Source organism: Megalopta genalis, chromosome 7 (assembly GCF_051020955.1).
Source record: "Megalopta genalis isolate 19385.01 chromosome 7, iyMegGena1_principal, whole genome shotgun sequence".
Classification (NCBI taxonomy): Eukaryota; Metazoa; Arthropoda; class Insecta; order Hymenoptera; family Halictidae; genus Megalopta; species Megalopta genalis.
The window spans coordinates 23,145,939-23,166,391 of record NC_135019.1 but is presented as its reverse complement, the minus strand read 5'-3'; the positions used below and the strand labels follow the sequence as shown (position 1 = coordinate 23,166,391).

Here is a 20,453-nt window from a genome sequence, read left to right as displayed (position 1 = left end):
ACAAGTCTCCGAAAATGGAGCGTCAAGTTCAAGAGTCCCAAGCTTGTCAATCCAGAGTGGAATTAGATTATACCTAACAGGATCAGCGAGATGCAAATTGGCAGGTATCGAAATCGATCCGGTGGCGAGTTCATCAAAACAGTATTTCCCTCAAAGCTACCTACTTTCGATCACGGTTTTAGATTCAAACTTCTAGCTCCGTTTTCGTATCGGTTTTCTACGGCCGTGCAATTCTGTGTATTCGGCTGTAAAAGCTGAATGAAACTAGTTTACTCGTGTTTATGTGGGGCAGTGCAATTATTTGATACGATTATACAAAGAAAAGCACACAGGAAATTGTACATATATGTGCAGAATTTCCTTAGTAATGAGGAAGTGATCATTATTGGAAAATAAATTATCTCTGTATACGGAGCGTTCATCAATAAGTCCCGCTTGAAATGATAAACGGTTGACTTTATGAAAGAAGTGTCAAATGTAACTTCTTTTTATGTAAAATACATTAAAGTAAGACAAACAGTTTAAGAAAAAAGACAAACAGTAAGAAAAGACAGAGACGATTACTTCAGGATATAAAAAATTATTAACGATAAAAAATGATTAAAGAGACGATTGTAATTCCTCATTCAGTTTAGATAATGTTTAAGTTTGGTATTAAATATTATTGCATCGTACTATCAAAAAAATTATATATTAGGTTAGAAGTGTTTGTCATTTATGCAATTAGTCTATCCATTTATTGCATTTTGTTCATTGAAAACGTGTACTGACATGCTATAGAACACATGAAACCGTATAAGATCAGAAACATTAGACGAACTAATAAAATGGATACCGAAATTAGTGCAAGAAGTAACTAAAAATCACGGTGGATATATCGACGATAAGAAAATTTAATTTTTTTATAAGATTAAGGTTATTTTCAATGCAATTTAAAAAATATATAGATTCTCAAATACTTTTGGAGGGGAATGTGTGTATACTACAAGAATTCTTCACTTCTGACGAAGATACATTAATTAACAGTGATACATTATTTTTCATAGATTCAGCTATCGCAGGATTCTTTTACAATTTAAAAAAATTTTGAAATAGACTTTTGACCAGTTGTTGGGTACAACTGCTGCACTATAGCTACAGAAAGAGGTAGTTGATTTGTTGTGGAATTTACATAGGAATTGCCGTTGACAGAATAAAAGCGGTCGACGTCAGAATGGTTCTAAAAGACTGTTGGACAGAAAGGTGAAGTGTATGGGAAAATAGAGCTGGGAAAAGGAAATAGGCGAAGATTGATAGAAAGGCGGGGAAAACTGGAAACTAATCGAGGACGAAGTTCGGTTTTTACCGCGTAACCACTCACGTTGCCAATTAGACCAATTGATCCAGGTTTGTCAAAGTTAAACTTGCCGACTGCAATTGACTTTGATTTGCCCTACTGGACGTAGTTAGCGTGGAAATCTTAAAGGACTCCTGTTCGCTGTCGCTATCGATCAGAGAACTTCGTTATACAGGTTGCACCAGAATTTGTACACCTGTGCTGGCACAGAATATGGTAATAACGCCAAGAGAATATTTATTAGTCGAGAAGTCTTGTTACGATTCGTGCAGTAATAGCGCAATAAATGCATCTTGTAAACAGATAGACATCTCCGACAAACTGAGAAGCACGTCTGTATCATGAATTAAAATAAATGCTAATTAATGGACCACGCATTGTTGCACGAAATAAAAATTTCCGGATTCAATTTCAAGAAAAAGAAACTGAATGGCCAGTTCTTTCTATCAGCAACAATTCTAATAAATTAAAAGTGGTACACTTTAAAACTCCGTGTTATAGTTTTGATTCAATTTCTCCATAAACCACTATTAAAATAGAGTTCATTATCTTGTGCACATACAATCGAATATTATTATATTGTCAATTGTTTTATCATGAAAATTGTGCACATAAAGTAAATCTAAGATGCTGTGATTATCTCTATCGAAAGTAAATAATAAAATTCAGATAGCTGCAAATACGAATAGAGATTTCTACGGTGGTCTTCCTCGAGTTTCTGGGACTGATTGTTCGGCAGTACTAGGCCTAATCGCATCGTCCGTGGAACTAGTTTGCATCCTCCTTTTTAACTCGGCCAAAAGAAGGGTGAGGGACAGGGAGGGCCGAGCAATTTATTCCATCTGCGGAATCCAGTCCCGGAGAAAAGCTTGCAAGATGTACAGCGGGATGCAAAGGTGCAGCAACGAATGGTATCAAGTGAACGAACTCAATGGAACAGTCGCCGGTCGTACTCGTCGCTCGAATGCTACGTGTTATTACGATCGACCATTGGTTTCATGTGTGTGGCAATGTCAATGCAGCCGCGGAGACGCGCGTGTCTACGTGCATTCAAACTCTAGCCTCTATTCTGTACCCTATCCGTTCCATACTTGCATCGCGGGTTTCGATTAACCATTGTACTTGGAATGTTTAGCAGGCATATGTGTATAAATGTCAGTATGCCCCGAATCGATTAAACGTATTCTATGGACGCTTACTAGCTCCTGTTTCAGTGACCAAACTTCGCCATAACGGAATCAAACTTCCTACAATAAGAATAAGAATAATGATAATAACAGTAATAATGGCAATAACGATAATAATAAATATAGAAAATAAGAGCCGTGAATAGAGAGACGTGATCGGAGATGACGATACGCGCGAAAATCAGAAACTTGGGTATCACAAATCGCTGCTTAAATCTTCTTTCTTTTACGGACAATATCTCTGTACCTTTTCATTTCATTTGAACTAGAAAATTCGGATGATAGAAGCTCCGTTAATTTCAAAGTTGCCAATTATTATCGAAAATGTCGAATCGCCCGTAGATATTTAACAATTGCGTAGTTTAAGGAAGTATGTCATAGAATGCACCGGCAGTTCGTGGTGTCATATTTCTGAAAAGTATTTAGAGTTTTCGGATTGTACGTGTGCGTGCCGGTGGAACTATAGTCTGTTACTTGTATACACTATTTTCCAGTTTCGCGCAGCTTCGTATTCACGGTGAGAAGATCCAAGAGAAACGAGCGCAAAAAATTGTTCCGACATTTTGCGCGCCATGAATTAAAGAGAAAGGCCGGAAAATGTAAGAAACAAAACAGTGGAAATGATGCGAGAGAAAGGAAGATTAAATTGAATTCTCTTGCTTACTTAAAAGAACGGTGCAATATCTGAAGCATTGTTCCATCGTGTTGTAAGCAGTTCCTTTATTATTCCTGGTTACATCTATCATTCACTCGTTGAGATATATTTATTGTTCCGCTTGCGTTTTTCATAAAGTACGGAACAATTAAATATTTTGCAGCGAGAAACTATTTGAGCTGAAACTGCAGAGAAAATCATACTCTCGATGTTCGAAAAAAGAAAACGCGGATTCCTGTCGAGCATCGAGTTTTAAATAATCTTTATAGCTTAACAAGCCTTGCATGTATCCGGTAACACACTTCTAACATGCGCTCGAAACATTTCGGTGCAACTAACACGTAAGAGGACTTTTTTTCGAAAACGTATTAATCGGAAAGCGAACAATAAATAACTGTCAAAGATTATTTTAACCCGTTAAGTCCGTGTGGCTGCTAATTATTATTGGAAAGTACTTAGGGCGAATGTGTGCTAAACGCTCCGCTTGATTTACCCGAAACTTCATTAATCATCGTCAATCTGCATATCATTCATTTTTCCGGAACAAAAAGCTAAGACCCTAAAAATCGATCGTTCATTGTTCGAATCTTTAATAACCCGTGAACTCGAATATACGTATGCGGTTAAATAGAATTTAATGGTCTATCGTTCGTGGTAAAAAAATTAACGCGCATTAATATTCTTTTATAATGAGATAATTAAATCACTCTTTCAAACGTGGAAAGTTTAACTTGAATTGTTCAATATTCATATTACTATAATTGCCAATCTGAATAAATCGAGGAATATCGCGACGGCATTAATTAACAGCAATGTGTAACAGCAATGTATAACGGCAGTGTGTAACAGCAGTGTGTAACAGCAATGTGTAACAGCAATGTGTAACAGCAATGTGTAACAGCAATGTGTAACAGCAATATGTAACATCAATATGTAACAGCATATTTGGGCAGCAGATAACGAAGGCAGAACTTACTTTATAATTACTCTGACGACATCATCAATTTCGTGGACATCTCATTAAGTTACCAACAAAGAAGATCTAATCCGCAACTTATTGTAACACTATTTTCATTATGTCTTGTGCTTGCAGTGCCTGCCACACATGTATTCGCATAATCTCCTCAGCTATAACCACATAATTTGTTGCATAATCGTTATTTATTCCAATCAAATGTTCATGTAGAAATAACCATCGTGCTATTGCGTACTAATTAAGATATTTCTCATGCTTCTTAACAGAATTTGGTATTAATCAACTACATTTTGATGATTGCTGTAATTAATTACTAAGAGTAATCATAATAATCGGAATCATTAATCATGTAATCATCACAGACAGTAATTTAGTAATCTTGCACAACGTTTGTAATTTGCAATCATTAGTCAGAAATCTGTAATCATTTGAATGATTACCGTATTCACCTTATCCGCATAATATAAGGTATATAAGGTGAATGTGTTATGCATATATTACAAATACAGAGTGAGTCACAAATTAATCTCCACAATTTTTCTGTCCCTTCCAATGGCCTGACAAGAAAATGTTTCCTATCAAAGTTAATCAGTATTTAACCGACAAGAAATTTCAATTATTTAAATTTAAAAACAAATTGATTTTCGATAAAAAAGCAAGGTTGCCGTTATATTTTTTAATGAAACTAGGTAATTTTAACTTCATAGTATTGTAGGCGACGTCGGGATGAATTCAACGACCTGCTACATGATGACCTTCTGATGATATTGAAAGAAAAATTGTCATGAATCGATTGCCACAATATTTGAAATAATTTGGCGACACATAACACTAAGGCCTCGTTTAAATAGTAATTAATTTTAATAGGAAATATTTTTTTGTCAGACTATCGGAATGGGCTGAAAAATCGTGAAGGGTAATTTGTAACTCGCCCTATATAATGAATATTTATCTCCCAAAAGATGTTCGCGGTATTATTTATTGTTATTTTAAATAAATTACCGATTCAATCCTAATCAAAAGTATAATCATGTTGTGATTAATGATGATTGAATTAATCATAGCCCTTGATGACAATGATTTTTACTACTCCTATTAACCATTAATCAATAATTACTGATTATTTAATAATCAATAATCATGATTATTAACATGATTTCACATTAATCACAATCTTGCATCATTAATTAGATTACGTTTTGCCCAGCTCTGTTAATTAATGTCTTCTATTGTTCTAGGTAACGACGATTTAAATACAAACCCTGTGCACTCGAATTGCCTTATCAACCCTCGGACGGCGAGGCTCGAGTCCATTTGCATCTGTGACGATTACTTTAAATGTTCACATGTTTCATTAAGGTCTACAAAGAAATTAACATATCTAGAAGGAGTACCTTAAGAAATATAAAGAAAGAAATTGATAAATATCATTGTAAATGATTTTGAGTATACTCAGTTATATTTTTGCCAAACAAAAGTCTGCCGTTCGAGTATTATAGACTTGACATATCATAATTAAAATTAACACTAAACCACCCAGCACTGAAACTGAAAAACTTGAATCGCTTTAAGATAATAACTAAACCGAAGTTATACAAAGCTCTCCTTACCTTTATTATAACGTACACTTTGATCAAAAAATTTATTCAATCATCTCTAATGAAAGAATCAATACAATTTCAACAGTTTTTAAATGAAAGATGTGAAATCAATCATTTCGATCGGCATGGTAGATTTAGTGTTAACTTTCCCATTTGTCGACAAATTACGAAGAATTCAAGTAGGTCTGCTCTGTGTTTATAAAATGTATCGAAGCGAAAATAGCTTCGAGTGCAAACGGTTGACGCTTCAACATTTCCACCGAGATCAATCCCACGATTAATAAACATTGCGAGATGAATATTTTCAGTGTCAACGTTCATCGACTCGTTAACGCCGTTTCTGCTAAGTTTGAATGACGTTCGAGAAGCTCGTTTGTGCCGTGAATCTACGGCATCAAACGTTTTTCCAATGATACGCCATATTAACCGTGAATGCGATGGTGGATCCGTGAAAATGGAACGATTTCGCTGCTCTTCGAAGATAAATAAATTGCACCGGCTCCGCGCGGCATGGCGCGGCGCGGCGCGGCGTGCAATCAATCACAACCATAAGCGATGAAACTTCTATGCCGTTCGTTTTTCTTTTACCCATCCTTTTTCGAACGATATAACGACATATAAATCACGTTTGGTGTTCTTATTCACCGTTCCTTTTTACCGTCCGTTTTCAGATCGGACGAGACGATGACGAAGACAGAAGCGAGAAAAGCAATCCGCCGCCATTCATCACGCCTCCTCCCCCAAATCCGGACTGTGAGTAATCGCAAAGAATTCGTGAGTTTATTTAATCATCGCCCCGCCGCGCCGGTAAGACATACACGAATCCCCGACGGCGGCCACCGAAATTACAGCGAAAATTGTTTCCTCAATATTTCAAACGCCGTTAGAGCCATCTTCTGTCAGGAACGTATTCGACAGGGCTCCCAGGGAATTTCCAGTGGACCCAGTTCTTTCCTCCTCGATGAAATTACAGCGTTACAACAGTTTCTACAGTACTAAATTGAATATAAGAAAACTCCGATCGTACAAACCAACTTTCATAGCAAAATCAATAATATTAAATTTTTAAACACTTATGGATCATATGAAGCCTTGACCGCGTAAATACAGACTGACCACTGAACGACTGAATGATATAAAACAAAGATAACTTTCACGAACACATTTTTTTTTAATTTTATATTATTTTATTTGGAAATATAATTAATGGATATTTTGCAGTATTACGTGTGAAAAATCGCCAGCATTTTCCTGCTCATAAATACGGGCTTTTTCCACAGCATTTTCTATGACCTTACGCAAGGTGTTAGTAATTTTAGGGGTTTAGTAACTGATCCCTCACTGAAACAGAAAAAGTCAATGAGTTTTAACCGACAAAACAAGAAAATAGACACCACGTAATGGTTATACCAAAACAATAATTTCCAAGACGTAGGAAAATATAAGAACATTCTCTTCATTCTTTTTCAAAGTTTACTGTTTTGAGTTTTACTTATCAACTTCTGTCATATGTGTTTAACCCCTTGTGCTATGATGTCTACTTCTTTTAAACCGAAATCAAATTCTACGGTTCAATTATCAATATTTAAACATTAGAGTACATACGATAAATATAAATTGTTGTCCTCGCTTATGAATTTATTAGCGACAAGATTATTTTACGTAGCTGCGAAAGAAATCGTAGTGCAAGGGATTTCAACTCTACAATCTAATAATAATGTATTTGTTAGGGTATATATTTATAGTTTGTTTGTCAAAAAGTAATTTTTGTAATGTCGAAACATATTGTATCGGAAGAAGTGTTGACAATTTTCCCAGCGGTTGGAATATTTTTAACAATTAATGTGGCCTGCTTATTTCTGAATTTAATCGAGCATTATTTTGCACGTCTCAGACAAAGGGCCGAAAGGTGATAAAGGCGATAAAGGAGACAAGGGTGATAGCGTTAGAGGTCCTCCAGGACCACCCGGACCACCAGGTCAAGATGAGGTAAGTACTTTGCATTTATTTTGTATCATTATCGCAATCCTACGAACGTAACTATATATTTAAACTCGTTTGCTAATTTTAACCTACGTGTTTCATTCTAGTTCGAAAAACGGTGTCTCTTTTTCTCACAAATAGACAAATTTTCTCACAAAATACAAATTTTCCGTATCGATGCAAAGAATACAAACCGAACAGCAAATTCGTTCATTGTTTAATCCTTCTAATAGATTGAAAATAATACATTGACGTTTTAAAATTCTTGCAACCCTTTTACTATTTCAAATTGCGCCTTCTGAATTTTTCCATAAATACATAAAATCCCCAGTCTGCTCGCAGACATTTTTATGCGGTGACTTTTCCCATCTCTTAATACAATTACAATTTATTACAGTTCGTTCGTTCAATTTTAATTTGAATACGGATTTAATTGTTTCATTGCGCTGATTCGAATTTTAATACGATTTCACGGAAAGGAACTTGAGGAACGTTGCTTAAAATAATTAATATTCGTCGCGGTAAAATGCGGAAAACATTCGGTAACAAAAAGCACAGAACGTGAACAGATGTCTGATTGCTTCGTTTGTATTATAACACAAGAACTGCGGAACTTCTTATCGGTGGATCTAACTTATCGAATGTATGCGTCAAACCGGCCAAATGTTCTGCCATTAGCAGTCCCAATACGGACCATAGAAACTCCAGTTCCACTGGCTCAATAGTCCGCACACGTAGAAAGGCAGATTGAATGCATTGTGAATATTGCAGGACTACACGTTCGTATCAGGTTTCGCTTATGATTATGCAACACTACATTGTCCGGCCGGAAAGAAATATCTGTTAACCCAAATACGGCTGCGGCCGTTGTATTTACACGAGCCGGTTAATTGTCGTAACAAATTGCAGAACGATCGTCGCACAGAATTCGCCGAAGACAAAGGCTAGATTGAATTGTAATTACTCGTAGCTCGGGCTCGTATTGGTCAAATGTAATTCGGCATTTCACTGTCTTAGTTCTTGCCGGCTCCTTTGTTACGACAAATGAATAATAATTCAGCGCCGTCCGTAGTCCCGTATTTATACGATGTACGTTTACTTAGAGTTATTCCATCGGTTTAACTACCCAACATTCATCTCCCCTAATGAAATAAAGCACTATCTTGGACCGGTTCCACACTAGATAGTCTACCGGCGTTTACAGTATTAAAGCGCCGGCAGGATGTGCGTGTGCAAATGTGCAGGGAAATTAGTGTTTCATTACTGCGTGAGACAAAGCGTCGTTAACGAAAGATTACCGATTTTCCTTGTGTCTGTTGATGCAATGCGCTGCAACCAACATGGCACCGAGAATTAATTAAACTTATAGAAATTTCGCATTCATAGTTGACGCTAATCTGTCTTTCACGCAGAAACAAAATGCGCGAGTTGCAAAAGAATAGAAACCAGAAAAAAATCGTCGAATCTTTTACTTTCAGTGCCAGTGTGCAGTCAATCGATCGATCAACTACACTTAGGGTTGTGGAGCCGGTTACTGTGCCATCGATTTGTTGTTGTCGAATGAGACATATCAATTTTTTTATTCGAAAATGAACAAAAGAAACGAATAAACAAATTTTGAAAAGAACCAAAAGCACAGCAAATTGGTCAGTGCACAGTAACCGGCACCACCATCCTAATCAAGTGTAAAATTCGTGTTCGTTACACGCTGTTGCCACGAGAACGAAGAAATTCGTCGGAATTTGAATGTGTCACGTGTAGTTACACTATAATGCACCTACGTGAGCAAACAACTAGCATGAAACGCTGCGCACAATACAATAGTATATCACGTAGGAGTATTTAGTTCTAAGATTGTCTCTGTGACACCGGATGCATACAATTGCGCGCATATTTCGGCAATAATAACTCGCATCGGTAGCGTTTGTGCATGTTAAACGAGCTTGAATACATTCCAATCCAAAATCACTCATTTATCTTGTTACACGAGCGATCTAATTTAGTCAGAATGCTGAAATGCAGGTGGCTAATGCGTGCAACATTGATTACACAGAAACAGGCTTTCTCGATATTCACTATCTTCTAAAATTATTCACGACCGGATGCGCGTGGCAACGTCAAAAACAGCGCACAAAATCAATGCTAATTCGAATCTGACACAGAAGTCAAAGTTCAATTGTACTAATCCTTTGAAAATCGGCCATTATAGGAATCATTGCCAATAGAATTAGTTAAAACATTAATACTTCATTTATTAAAAGGCTATTGACACTTTACAGACCACGCGGTTTTATGAAAAACCTTCGTGGGAAGCCGGCGTTTTTACCTGGATTAAACTTCTATTTTACAAATAAACCAAATTACAATTAAATTATACTTTGTAAATCAGCAGTTAATATTGTCAGGTAAACTTAGGAAATATTTAAATTTAAATGCTGAAAGTGTTATTTTACACTAAATAAAAATGCATGTATCCGACGGATGATTAAAGAAATCAAGGTAAATTGCGATTTCGCACTCGTTCCCAGTCGAATCGAAAATAACTAGTAGTTTGTACCACCGATACTATTACCGAACGGCGCATGATCAGTGTATTCAGGAAAAGTCGCTACGCAAGGAGTGGGGTGGCGAAGCATGCGCTGAGAGTCCCGCACAGCGGCGCGGTGCGTCTATCGGGTGAACATTATAATTCTGAACTACTATGGCGATGCTATGCGACGCAGAGCTGCAAATACAATAGAATACAATATAGTAGGTGCCGCCCTGTAAACGCGTCACGCCGCTGTTCGAGACTCCCGCGCATGCGCCGCCACCCCATTCCTTGCGTAGCGACTTTTCCTGAATACATTGCGCACGATACACATGTTAACTCAATAGCCGTTAATGTTAATGTGCCATGGCAGAACTATTGTACTAATGGTCGGTAAAGTGTTAATAAACTTTTCAATGACTGAACTGTGTCTAAAAATAGGTAATGTGTCTAATAGCTCGATTATTTTCTTTTGAATAATAATTTCGAAAGAACATATTACATTGTATCGATCTAAATAATTTGATGATTTATAGATGAGATTATTATTGTTCTTGAAGTATTTTTTAAGGAATTCTTAAATTCTGATCCTTGGTTTTAAAAGAACTATCAGAAAACTATGGAAAATTTTGAAATAACATAATGACATGTGTTGCTCTTTACAATAACAGATTATTAGACAATTCAATAGTCAAATTTCGTAGAGATTTATGCAATAGAATACGAATCCTTTCGAATTGAAATTTTCAAATTCTTCGTCTTTTTCTACACTTGCCAATTACACAGTCCACTTCACGGAAATTGCATTGATCATTGAGAGGCACGTCTCACTGCAATCGAATCGAACTGGAATAACGAAGAACTCCCAACGTTATTTTAAGAAAATGCTTCAAGGAACAAAGCATTGAGTGCAAAACATTTCGCGGGAGAAGAATGAATTGTTTAATAGAATGTGAACAAAAAAAGTTATAACCTATCGTAGACATTAGTTAGTGAGATGATCGACAAATTATCCCACATTGTACATTCCTTTTAACATGGAAAATTGTGACCTATCGTATGTAACATTCGCCACGCCCATCCTGCACAGGCAAAACGATGTAACTGGCAAAAAGCTTTATGCACATAAATTTCTGTCCGACGCGACCTATTTTCCACCAAGATAACTATTTACTTACTCTTCAAAGTGAACATTTTTCCTCGAATAAATATCGAGGACGGACTTCAAAAAGTTCTTCAACTTCGCCTCTTTTTCCCGTCGTCTCATTCTTCAACGTTCGATCTATCTATATGCAGATAAACATCTTCCGTCTTTGAATCCGTCGACATTAAATTACACAACAAAATAAATCGCATTTTAAATTACGACTAAATTGATACTTAAATCGAAACGAGTAGAATTACTTAATAAGTAGACTCGTTAATTTGAGATGGTACTTCGTTTAATATCGGAGCGTAGTCGGCGTTAGTTGTGAAGTTATCGTTAAAATGGAATGATTATTATTTGACTAATGTTGTGAAAACGCTACAGGGTCCTCCAGGGAAGAAAGGCGATCCCGGCACATGCACCTGCAACACGACGGCTCTAATGGCGTCCTTCACGATGCCGAAAATGATCCAGGGGCCCAAAGGCGAACAAGGACTGCCCGGACAAGAAGGAAAGCAGGGGCAAATGGGGCTGACGGTATTGATGCTCTTTGTAAAAGCAAAACCGCTTCACAGTAACGACTCAAGAAAATGTGACGGAGATCATTCCATGACTGTAAAATAAAGGACTTCCATAAACGAACCGAACAATTTCTCTGTACCTTCAAACAATTTCAACGTTTAACGCGCGCGTTTCACGCTCACTGAAATTCTCCGCGATTACGGAACATGGGAATTTTATAACTAGAAATTTGCAACAGTGATATTAAGGACTTTGATGTAGCTTTATAGACCTCGCTCTATCCGCTATTGTCTAGTGTTATCGAATAATGATGCAGGGGTAAATAAGAGTTTGCATGGAGTTGTGTAAATTTGTATTCGGTCCTCGCTCGTTGTGGAAACTGAAGGATTCACTAATTGCTACAGGGAGCCGCAGGACCACCCGGAGAGAGAGGAATCGAAGGACCAGTCGGCGCTAAAGGAGACAAAGGAGACGCAGGGGTACAGGGGCCGGAAGGTTCGCAAGGACAAAAAGGAGAGCCGGGTCTCGATGGAATACCGGGCGAAAAAGGCGCGCAAGGACCTCCTGGGCCACCAGGAAAGAGCGAATTCTCTGGATTCGACGTAAGTAACAGTGTTTCTATTTAATGAATTTTGCTGTCGCAACGGAATATCGTATTACTGTTCATTGGCAGTGGTTTATTTTCGAGAAATATCGAAGCATGGGAGGAGATTTTGTTGCTTCTCTTTCGATGATTGGAAACGTCAGGGTCTCTTCTGACTCGTGAGGAAGAGAAAGTCTTGAACAGTGGTAGTAGCGCATCTTCGAGACAGGAGTTTTTAAGATTAAATTTCTATCAATTTAATTAAGTTGTCGTACTTATGAACATCGTACGAAGTGATTTATTTAGTACGACAAGAATCGAGAAGACGAACATAATTCTAATTGATGCTACTTCAACTCGGTTAATTTTTAAAGATTTTAACGAACTCAGTATATCAGTACAAAATGAATTTTTAAATCTGGCTAAACAATTTTCGTCGTAACACTTCGTTAAAAAGATAACCATGCCACAATTCTACATGTTCTATCATTGAAATCATTTCAAATCTTTTGCAATAATAAGATGTACACAACCTACAGTTCGGTTTGCAAAAACTAGTTGATCAATTATTTCGTTTAAGTGGATTCAATATTGCAAATTGCTACATGGTGTATCACTTCAATAAAAAGATAACGGTACTATAATTCTACATATTCTGTCATTAAGATCTTTTCAAACATTTTATAATAATAAAAAATACAACCTAAAATTCTGTTTGCAGAAAATAATACTGGATAATTGACAATATAAATAAGAATGATTCTAGGTATTTATTCTTGACAGGTATTTATTCTTGTTTCTATAGAAATTTACAGGTTTTGCGAGCGTAGGGATTATTAGCTGTGAAGTATTTTTACGACAGACAATATATAATAATTAGTAATAGATCAGAGACGGTATGATATATTGTAGTCGATAAAATCAAAATTTCAAAATAATATTTTTTTTATTTCGCTCGGTTTCGAAAATATCGAATTCCAATATTCGCGCGACCTGCATGCTTTCAACTATGCATCGTGTTTGTGCAGTACTCGCTGCGTCTACTGGTAATTAGGGGATGTGAAGTATTAAACATTCCTCATCGATCTTGTAATTTACCGTTAATTTAAATTAACTTACTACTGGAGAAAAAATATTTTTAAACATTGATGGAAGACATTATTTAACAAATAAATGGATAAATGTCATTGGAAATAATATTCCATGTTCCCTGAACTTGTAAAAAAATTAAATCTTTCAGATTTGTATCATCAGTGAAATTCGGTCATTAGAGATTATATAAATCGAATTTAAATGTTTCTATAAAAAAAATACACGAAAAGTGAGACAAACAAAATTCTGGAAAGTGTTTGCAGTATTAATTAATTCTCTGACAACTGCTGAAAATATTTTCACATCCGACAGCAACTATTATAACGCGAAATAATTAATACGATAAATTCTGCTAGATATTCGCAAATTATTTCGTTAGTTTTTCGAGCAATTTAATAATCACCGTCCATGTAATATCTAAGATGGTAAACATCAAGAGCGCCATTGTGGCTTTAATATATGAAAATGCATAACTTTAATATCGTTAATAAATTTTGATTTTCGATGAAACTGATTAAAGCAAGTTGTTCATAATTGAAAAGCAAAATGCAAACTGTGTATTTATAGAACTCAGTTCTACGTGATTTTAAGAATGAAACGTGTCAAAAAAACATTATATAACATCCAGCAACATTTACCTTTGACATCGAAATTAAACGTTGTAGTTCTTTTATGCAAATCATTGCGAATATAGGATGTAATTGCGTTACTCAATGAACGTTAAGCTTTTAAGATACTCCATTAAATCAAATGTGCACAAAATTGGCTACCACAGTAACGCGCTATTTGGAAATTAATTCATAAATTTCTAGAGAACGGTGTCACATTAAATAGAAGTTTCGAAATATTCTTTCACATAACAATCACTAACGATATTAGCTTTTGTTACTCAGATTGCTTCGTTGACACTAAACCTACCGAACACTAAAATTAGCTAACGTGTGTTGCATTATAAAAATGACAAAACTCAATGCCTTTAGGCTATTCATCAATTTTATCATAACGTATTCTTTATTTAAAATATTGACTCAATCATTTCCAATGAAAGAGTCTTTATAATATGAACAAATTTGAAATAAAAAATGTCAATCTGGCCATTTTGACCGGTTGGGTAGGTACAGCGTCAATTGGCAATTGAAAGTGCTATTGTTACTAACTTTAGTAAGGCAATTCTTTAACTGCGAATCTTAGTTAGACTCCAAAAGAGAGTATAATACTATTGTATTAGTATTATTATAGTATTTATAGTGTAATATTATTACATTATTTATGATGTAATATTATTATAATACAAATTGTAGTTTTTCATTCAGTTTAAGTAATATCTGCGAGTTTTATGGCATCATATCGTCGAAAGTACATATTAAGTTATAAGTGTTTTTTACTTATACGATCAGTTTTTCTATTTATTACATTCTGTTAATTGAAAACGTATGCTGAGCTCATTTCAAATTTCTCGCTCGATAAATCTCTACTGATGACCTAATAGCTTTGTTTTCGTTAAATTTACGTAATGATACTATTTCGCATTAAAATTATCAATTTGCTGATTGATGTATCTTAAAATAAAGAAATTTCCATCTTCAATCGGTTTTTCTGATTGAACTGAAATTTCTCGGTTCAAGGTCACCCGAAGATCATACTGTAGCAGATCGTTGAATTCGTCTCGACACGAGCTACATTAGTGTGAAGTAAATAATATGCAATGTCATAGAAAAATTAAGGTGACCCCGATCCTTTATTGAGAAAATAACAATTCCTTAAAATTAAATATTTTGTCATATAGCAAACAGGGAACCAATAAACATTTGTTGGAAATATAATTTTTGTCAGATTAACAAAAGTACACGAGAAAATGTGTGCAAAAGTTAAGGAAACACACTATACATATATTATCTACTTGTTACAGTTTCAAAAAATTAAATTTGAAATAAATTGAAGAAATTATAAGAATTTCTTATCGGTTTCTCAAATTTATTTAATTTTCTGTAAATGCCCTAATATATTGTTACTGTTAATACACGGAGGGGTGTGTACGTCATCGATCACATCGAATTTAGGACTGAACCTAGTCCACATTAAAAATTACATCGAAACAAACGAGCCCCTCCCCCGCAAAGTTTCTCGTTAGAACCCTTGAATTGCAATTCCGATGCGTTTCCTTTCTCCCCACGGTATCCGAATTTACACCCTCATTTAACCTCCTCCGCTCGTAAACGTATACGCATTCGCGTCTAATAAACTACCTCGATCGCGTACCATTGGCGCGGCCGCCTCCCAAACAAACGAGAATATTAACCACCGCCGAAGGGAATAAGCTTCCAGGTTCGTAACATTAATTTCGGCCGTTTCTCCTGCCCGGCAGGCGGCCGTTCAAAATTTCCCGGAGTCGCGTCGGTTCCCTTATTCACTTCGCGCGACGCTGCGCCTCGGAAACGGCGTATCTCATGAATTTCTCATGGCCAGGTGGACATCGACGAAATCCCGAAATGTACACGTCGAATCAAAGAATCGTTCGAACATTTTCATGCAATTTACGTGCCACGATCAACATAATTTGAACTCTGAATTCGTTTAGATTTTGAGGGTCGAAAACTCTGTTATCGGACGAAGCACTCATTTTGCGTGACTCTTTAGCAGCAGTTTACGAAGCTTAGGCTTGGTATGAAAAGTTCGCAGGAGATGAAACAACTGCCGCGTTTAACTCGACACCGGTTTTAAAGTGTTTCTTTGTAAGAAAACGTGACACGGGAAAAAAACAGGCGATGGTTGCAAAGAGACAGATCTGGGATAAGAAGAGAACGCGCTTAGCTTTATTTATTTGCGAGTGAAAGAAGCAACGCGAGATCTTGTCATGCAGAAGTCTGTTGGCTACAGTAATTTGAATTTTTGTCAGATCGAAATGTCGACACTTTTGGCGTGAATTTGAGTATATCCGTTCGCGCAAATCGTTGTCTATGATTATAGATTGATAGCTATTCGAGCTATTCTTGTACTGTTCTTTAACCAATATTGCACTTGTTTCTGTACACACAGCCGAGTTTAATTTCCTGGAAAGTGAATATATAAATTCGTGGACAAAAGGGAAATGTTCTAAATGCGTAACTGAGACTAATAAGAATGATGTTGTCTCAACGAAAGTGTTTCGAATGTGCACACCACGTTCGCAGAAAATACCGATTGAAGATTTTACTTAGCTTCTTGCTTGACAATGTTTAGCCACGCTTTGCTAGAATATGCGAAAGAGTGTTACAAAAGCAATTGCTACAACGAATCCTTTTTTTCCAATTCCATTGACTACTTAATCATTAGTTTAGGCTGATTGTATTTTTGTATACTTGTCTTCTCTGCTCGACTATTATTAAACGAGCTATCATAATTTCGGGCATAAATTCTGTTAATGTTTTCACACTGGAACAGTCAAATGAATCGTGGTCAAACTAATTTCATGATGTACTATTCTGTTAATGATGCTACTATATTTCACAAATATCTTCAGATAAAAATAAATTCAAAGTAAAAACACGCAGTACTATCTTCTTTACGCACTTGCTTATTACTCGATTGCGGATTTTTACGCTAAGTAAAAATTGTCTTCCTCCATTGCAACAAATAGGAGTTAAATAGAAATTGATCTTCGTTGTTAACAATTTCAATAGGTTGGAAATAATTTATTAATTAATTTTATTTATTAATTGGGGACGAGGATTTTTTAAAGTATCAATAATATTTTCCTGAAAGAACTAGATTATGTATCGCATTCTTAAATAATGGGAAAAATGAATGATACACAGTAAAACCTCTGAATTATCCGGTTGTCTAATATCAGAATCCTCTATCAGTCAGCTCAAAGTAAAGCAACCCTAATGCGTAACAATTTACTGTACGTATCAATAAAGATTAAACTTCGTATTAATAACTGTTCTTTTAACCCAACACTCGTGCAAGTTTACTTAGCCCTGATAATCGAGATTCTACCGAATCTTGATATTTCCTTATGAAGGGGTGAAAGTATAATAATATTAGCGTATCACGTATTCCTGATATTCGAAGCAAGAAGTATTATTGTTTACTAACATGTGTATTGCTCACTGACCAAAATTGTTGAGATAATTTACAGCATAGTAAATTCATAGTAACTTTATGATTTATTTCACTTGCATTTGTAGCATTTTGGCAAATATACGTAGATTACATGTCAAGACATAACACAAAATTTTCGAATATCTGATTTACGCCACATGATTCTAACCCACTCTTACGTAAAAATAAAATTAATGACATAAGTGTAAGACCTTATTTATTGTGTAGATTGTTTTATATATAAATATTGATACCTTTCCCTGAATCTTGATAGGTAAACATAATAAAAAAAACTATAAATTATCAATTGATATATAAAATCTTCCTTTTTTTAATCTCTCTTTTTTTTAATCTAGGGGCACGGAAACTGGAACACCTACACTATCGAAGTTTGACAAAAAGATACTCCTATATAGATACAAATTATATAAAAGAGTATAACGTTCATTATAACTAAAGACGAAAATTATGTTGACATTGTATAATTTAATGTACATCTTACATTATTGTAATTTTTGTACTATGAACTTTGACATTCTTTGACTATTATTAATTCCCTAATTGACACTCAGATTGTGTACAAAAATGGACAATTTGGGAAAAGAAGATACGATTATTCGAGCCCTGCGGCTCGTTTTTATAGTTACCGATTGTCAACAATTATAAAAACGAGCCGCAAGGCTCGAATAATCGTATCTCCTCTTCCTAAATTATCCATTTTTGTACACAATCTAAGCGTCAATTAAGAAGAGTTTACTGTACTTCTAATTAATTTTTTCAGTGCAATGAAGTTTAAATCATTCCATTCTTTCTTCAATGCTTCTACAAATTTTGATTTTATGTATCTTTCAGGTACAGTTACTCGATGATCTAATTCCTACCACAAATGCTCGATCGGGTTCAGAACCGGGCTTTGAGGTGACCGTGGAAGGAAATTTATATTGTCGATTTCAAAAAATTCTTTTGCAACCCTTAAGGCGCGCTTTTGGTCGTTGTCTTGTCGAAAAACGAATTCTTTCAAATTTATGCATCGCAGCATCGACTTTCAAAATATATGGCCTTTTTCGTGATACAAGGCCTTGCAAATTGCCTTCATTTATACGAGATTTTATTTGCGTAATTCTAATGGGCACACATAAATTTTCTTTCAATTCTCTGGCATTAAGAAATGGATTTCTTCAACTTCTCGAACTATTTGTCTGTCTTGACGAATGATTGCCTTCATCCTTCTTCCACTTCTAGTTAAATTTTCTGGTCTTCCAGTAATATTTATTTTTCGAAATATTTCTTGAAAATTCTCTGAAAATGTTGAAGTCTCTAGCAACTTGCACTTCTTCTTTAATTTTTGTAATTTTACGAGAAATTTCCTACTATGATATAAAATATATACACAACAAAATCATTTAAATTTCTTTGGATATAAAAAGAAATATAAATAACTAACTACAAAAACCTAATATTCTAATAAAAAAATACAATTTAATACATGTCAACTTACTTTCCGACAGCAAAACAATTCAAGAATTATAATTTTAATTGAAAAATCTAGAGTAATATTAACAGTTCGACTTCCCATTCGATACCGACGCATTATCGATGCAAATACTAAGTTTCAAAGATACATATGTAAGAATGCCAAAAAATTGCAGATGTCAACATAAATACCGAGTGTACGTATACAGGGTGTCACAGGTTTTAATGTTCAAACTTTGTCAGTATATTCTATGGCACAAAGTATGAAAAAAATGTTATGTAAACATAGGTCATATAGAGCTTTATTAAGAAATTATAACAAAAATTCAGAATAGGAATAGTAATCAACTAAAAAAGAAATATAAAGTAAAAAAAATCTTCGATCGCGATGTCAATCATGTATTGTCAACGACGGTTATTAATACGCGTTTCGAAATGTATTAATAAACACAGCTTACATAAACACACGGCATGTGCTGATCTATTCAAGCCAATGCTCGCAGTAATAGCAAGTTGATTACTATTCCTATTCTGAATTTTTGTTATAACTTCTTAATACAGCTCTATATGACCTATGTTTACATAACATTTTTTTCTTACTTTGTGCCATAGAATACACTAACAAAGTTTGAACATTAAAACATGGGACACCCTGTATATGCTCGCCACTTCTCGAATAAGACGTACACTCCTGTTGTCGTCAGTACGTCGAGATTCGTCCTCAAAGAGTTGATTTATGCATTCACTATCTTGCATTTCTCCTACTCACTTTCATCAAGAATGCATAAAATTCGCGGGTTACTTATTACCAGAAAGACAAATTAATTTCAGAGTAGACACGCATCAGAAGGTTTAAAAGGTTCGATTTATTTGCGTGACAGCCGAAGGTCCAAGATCAGAAAAGATTAAATTTCCGAAATAGTTCGTTGAAATTCTTGGATCTGGAGGACTGTCGTCTCGTTCCGTTACAAGATGGCAGCCATTGTTCGTTGTCTCGCCGGTGTGGTAGCTCGGCCGACAAGAAACTCGTTGAATGGAAATGGAACGCGATATCGCTCCGCGGGGACTAAGCAACCGTGCAGAAGGCAAAGGCAGTGTGTCCATCTTTTTCGTTCCACCCCCGCGGTGTCCTTCTCGGCATCCCCGTTTCCTTGTCCCCGTCTTGTGCATCGCTAGCTCTCTTGTTGTTCGCCGCGATTAAAAGCAAGGAGAAGCCGCGGTGCATCGGCGCACCGAGCGGATGCATCGTCGAACACGCGCTGGATGACCTATTTCCGGCCTGAGG

The 20,453-nt window shown here is 35.7% G+C and overlaps 1 protein-coding gene across 6 annotated transcripts in view; it reads left to right on the top strand.

Annotated features, from left to right (window-relative positions):
• Positions 1-20,453, top strand: part of Mp (collagen XV/XVIII-type protein multiplexin) — a 567,976-nt gene that overhangs the window by 516,811 nt on the left and 30,712 nt on the right. For all 6 annotated transcript variants that reach the window (XM_076523939.1, XM_076523938.1, XM_076523937.1 and 3 more), the window contains 4 exons: positions 6,427-6,508; positions 7,650-7,744; positions 11,800-11,952; positions 12,342-12,539. In XM_076523939.1, coding sequence (XP_076380054.1) covers positions 6,427-6,508; positions 7,650-7,744; positions 11,800-11,952; positions 12,342-12,539 — 528 coding nt within the window. The remainder of the gene's footprint in view (positions 1-6,426; positions 6,509-7,649; positions 7,745-11,799; positions 11,953-12,341; positions 12,540-20,453) is intronic.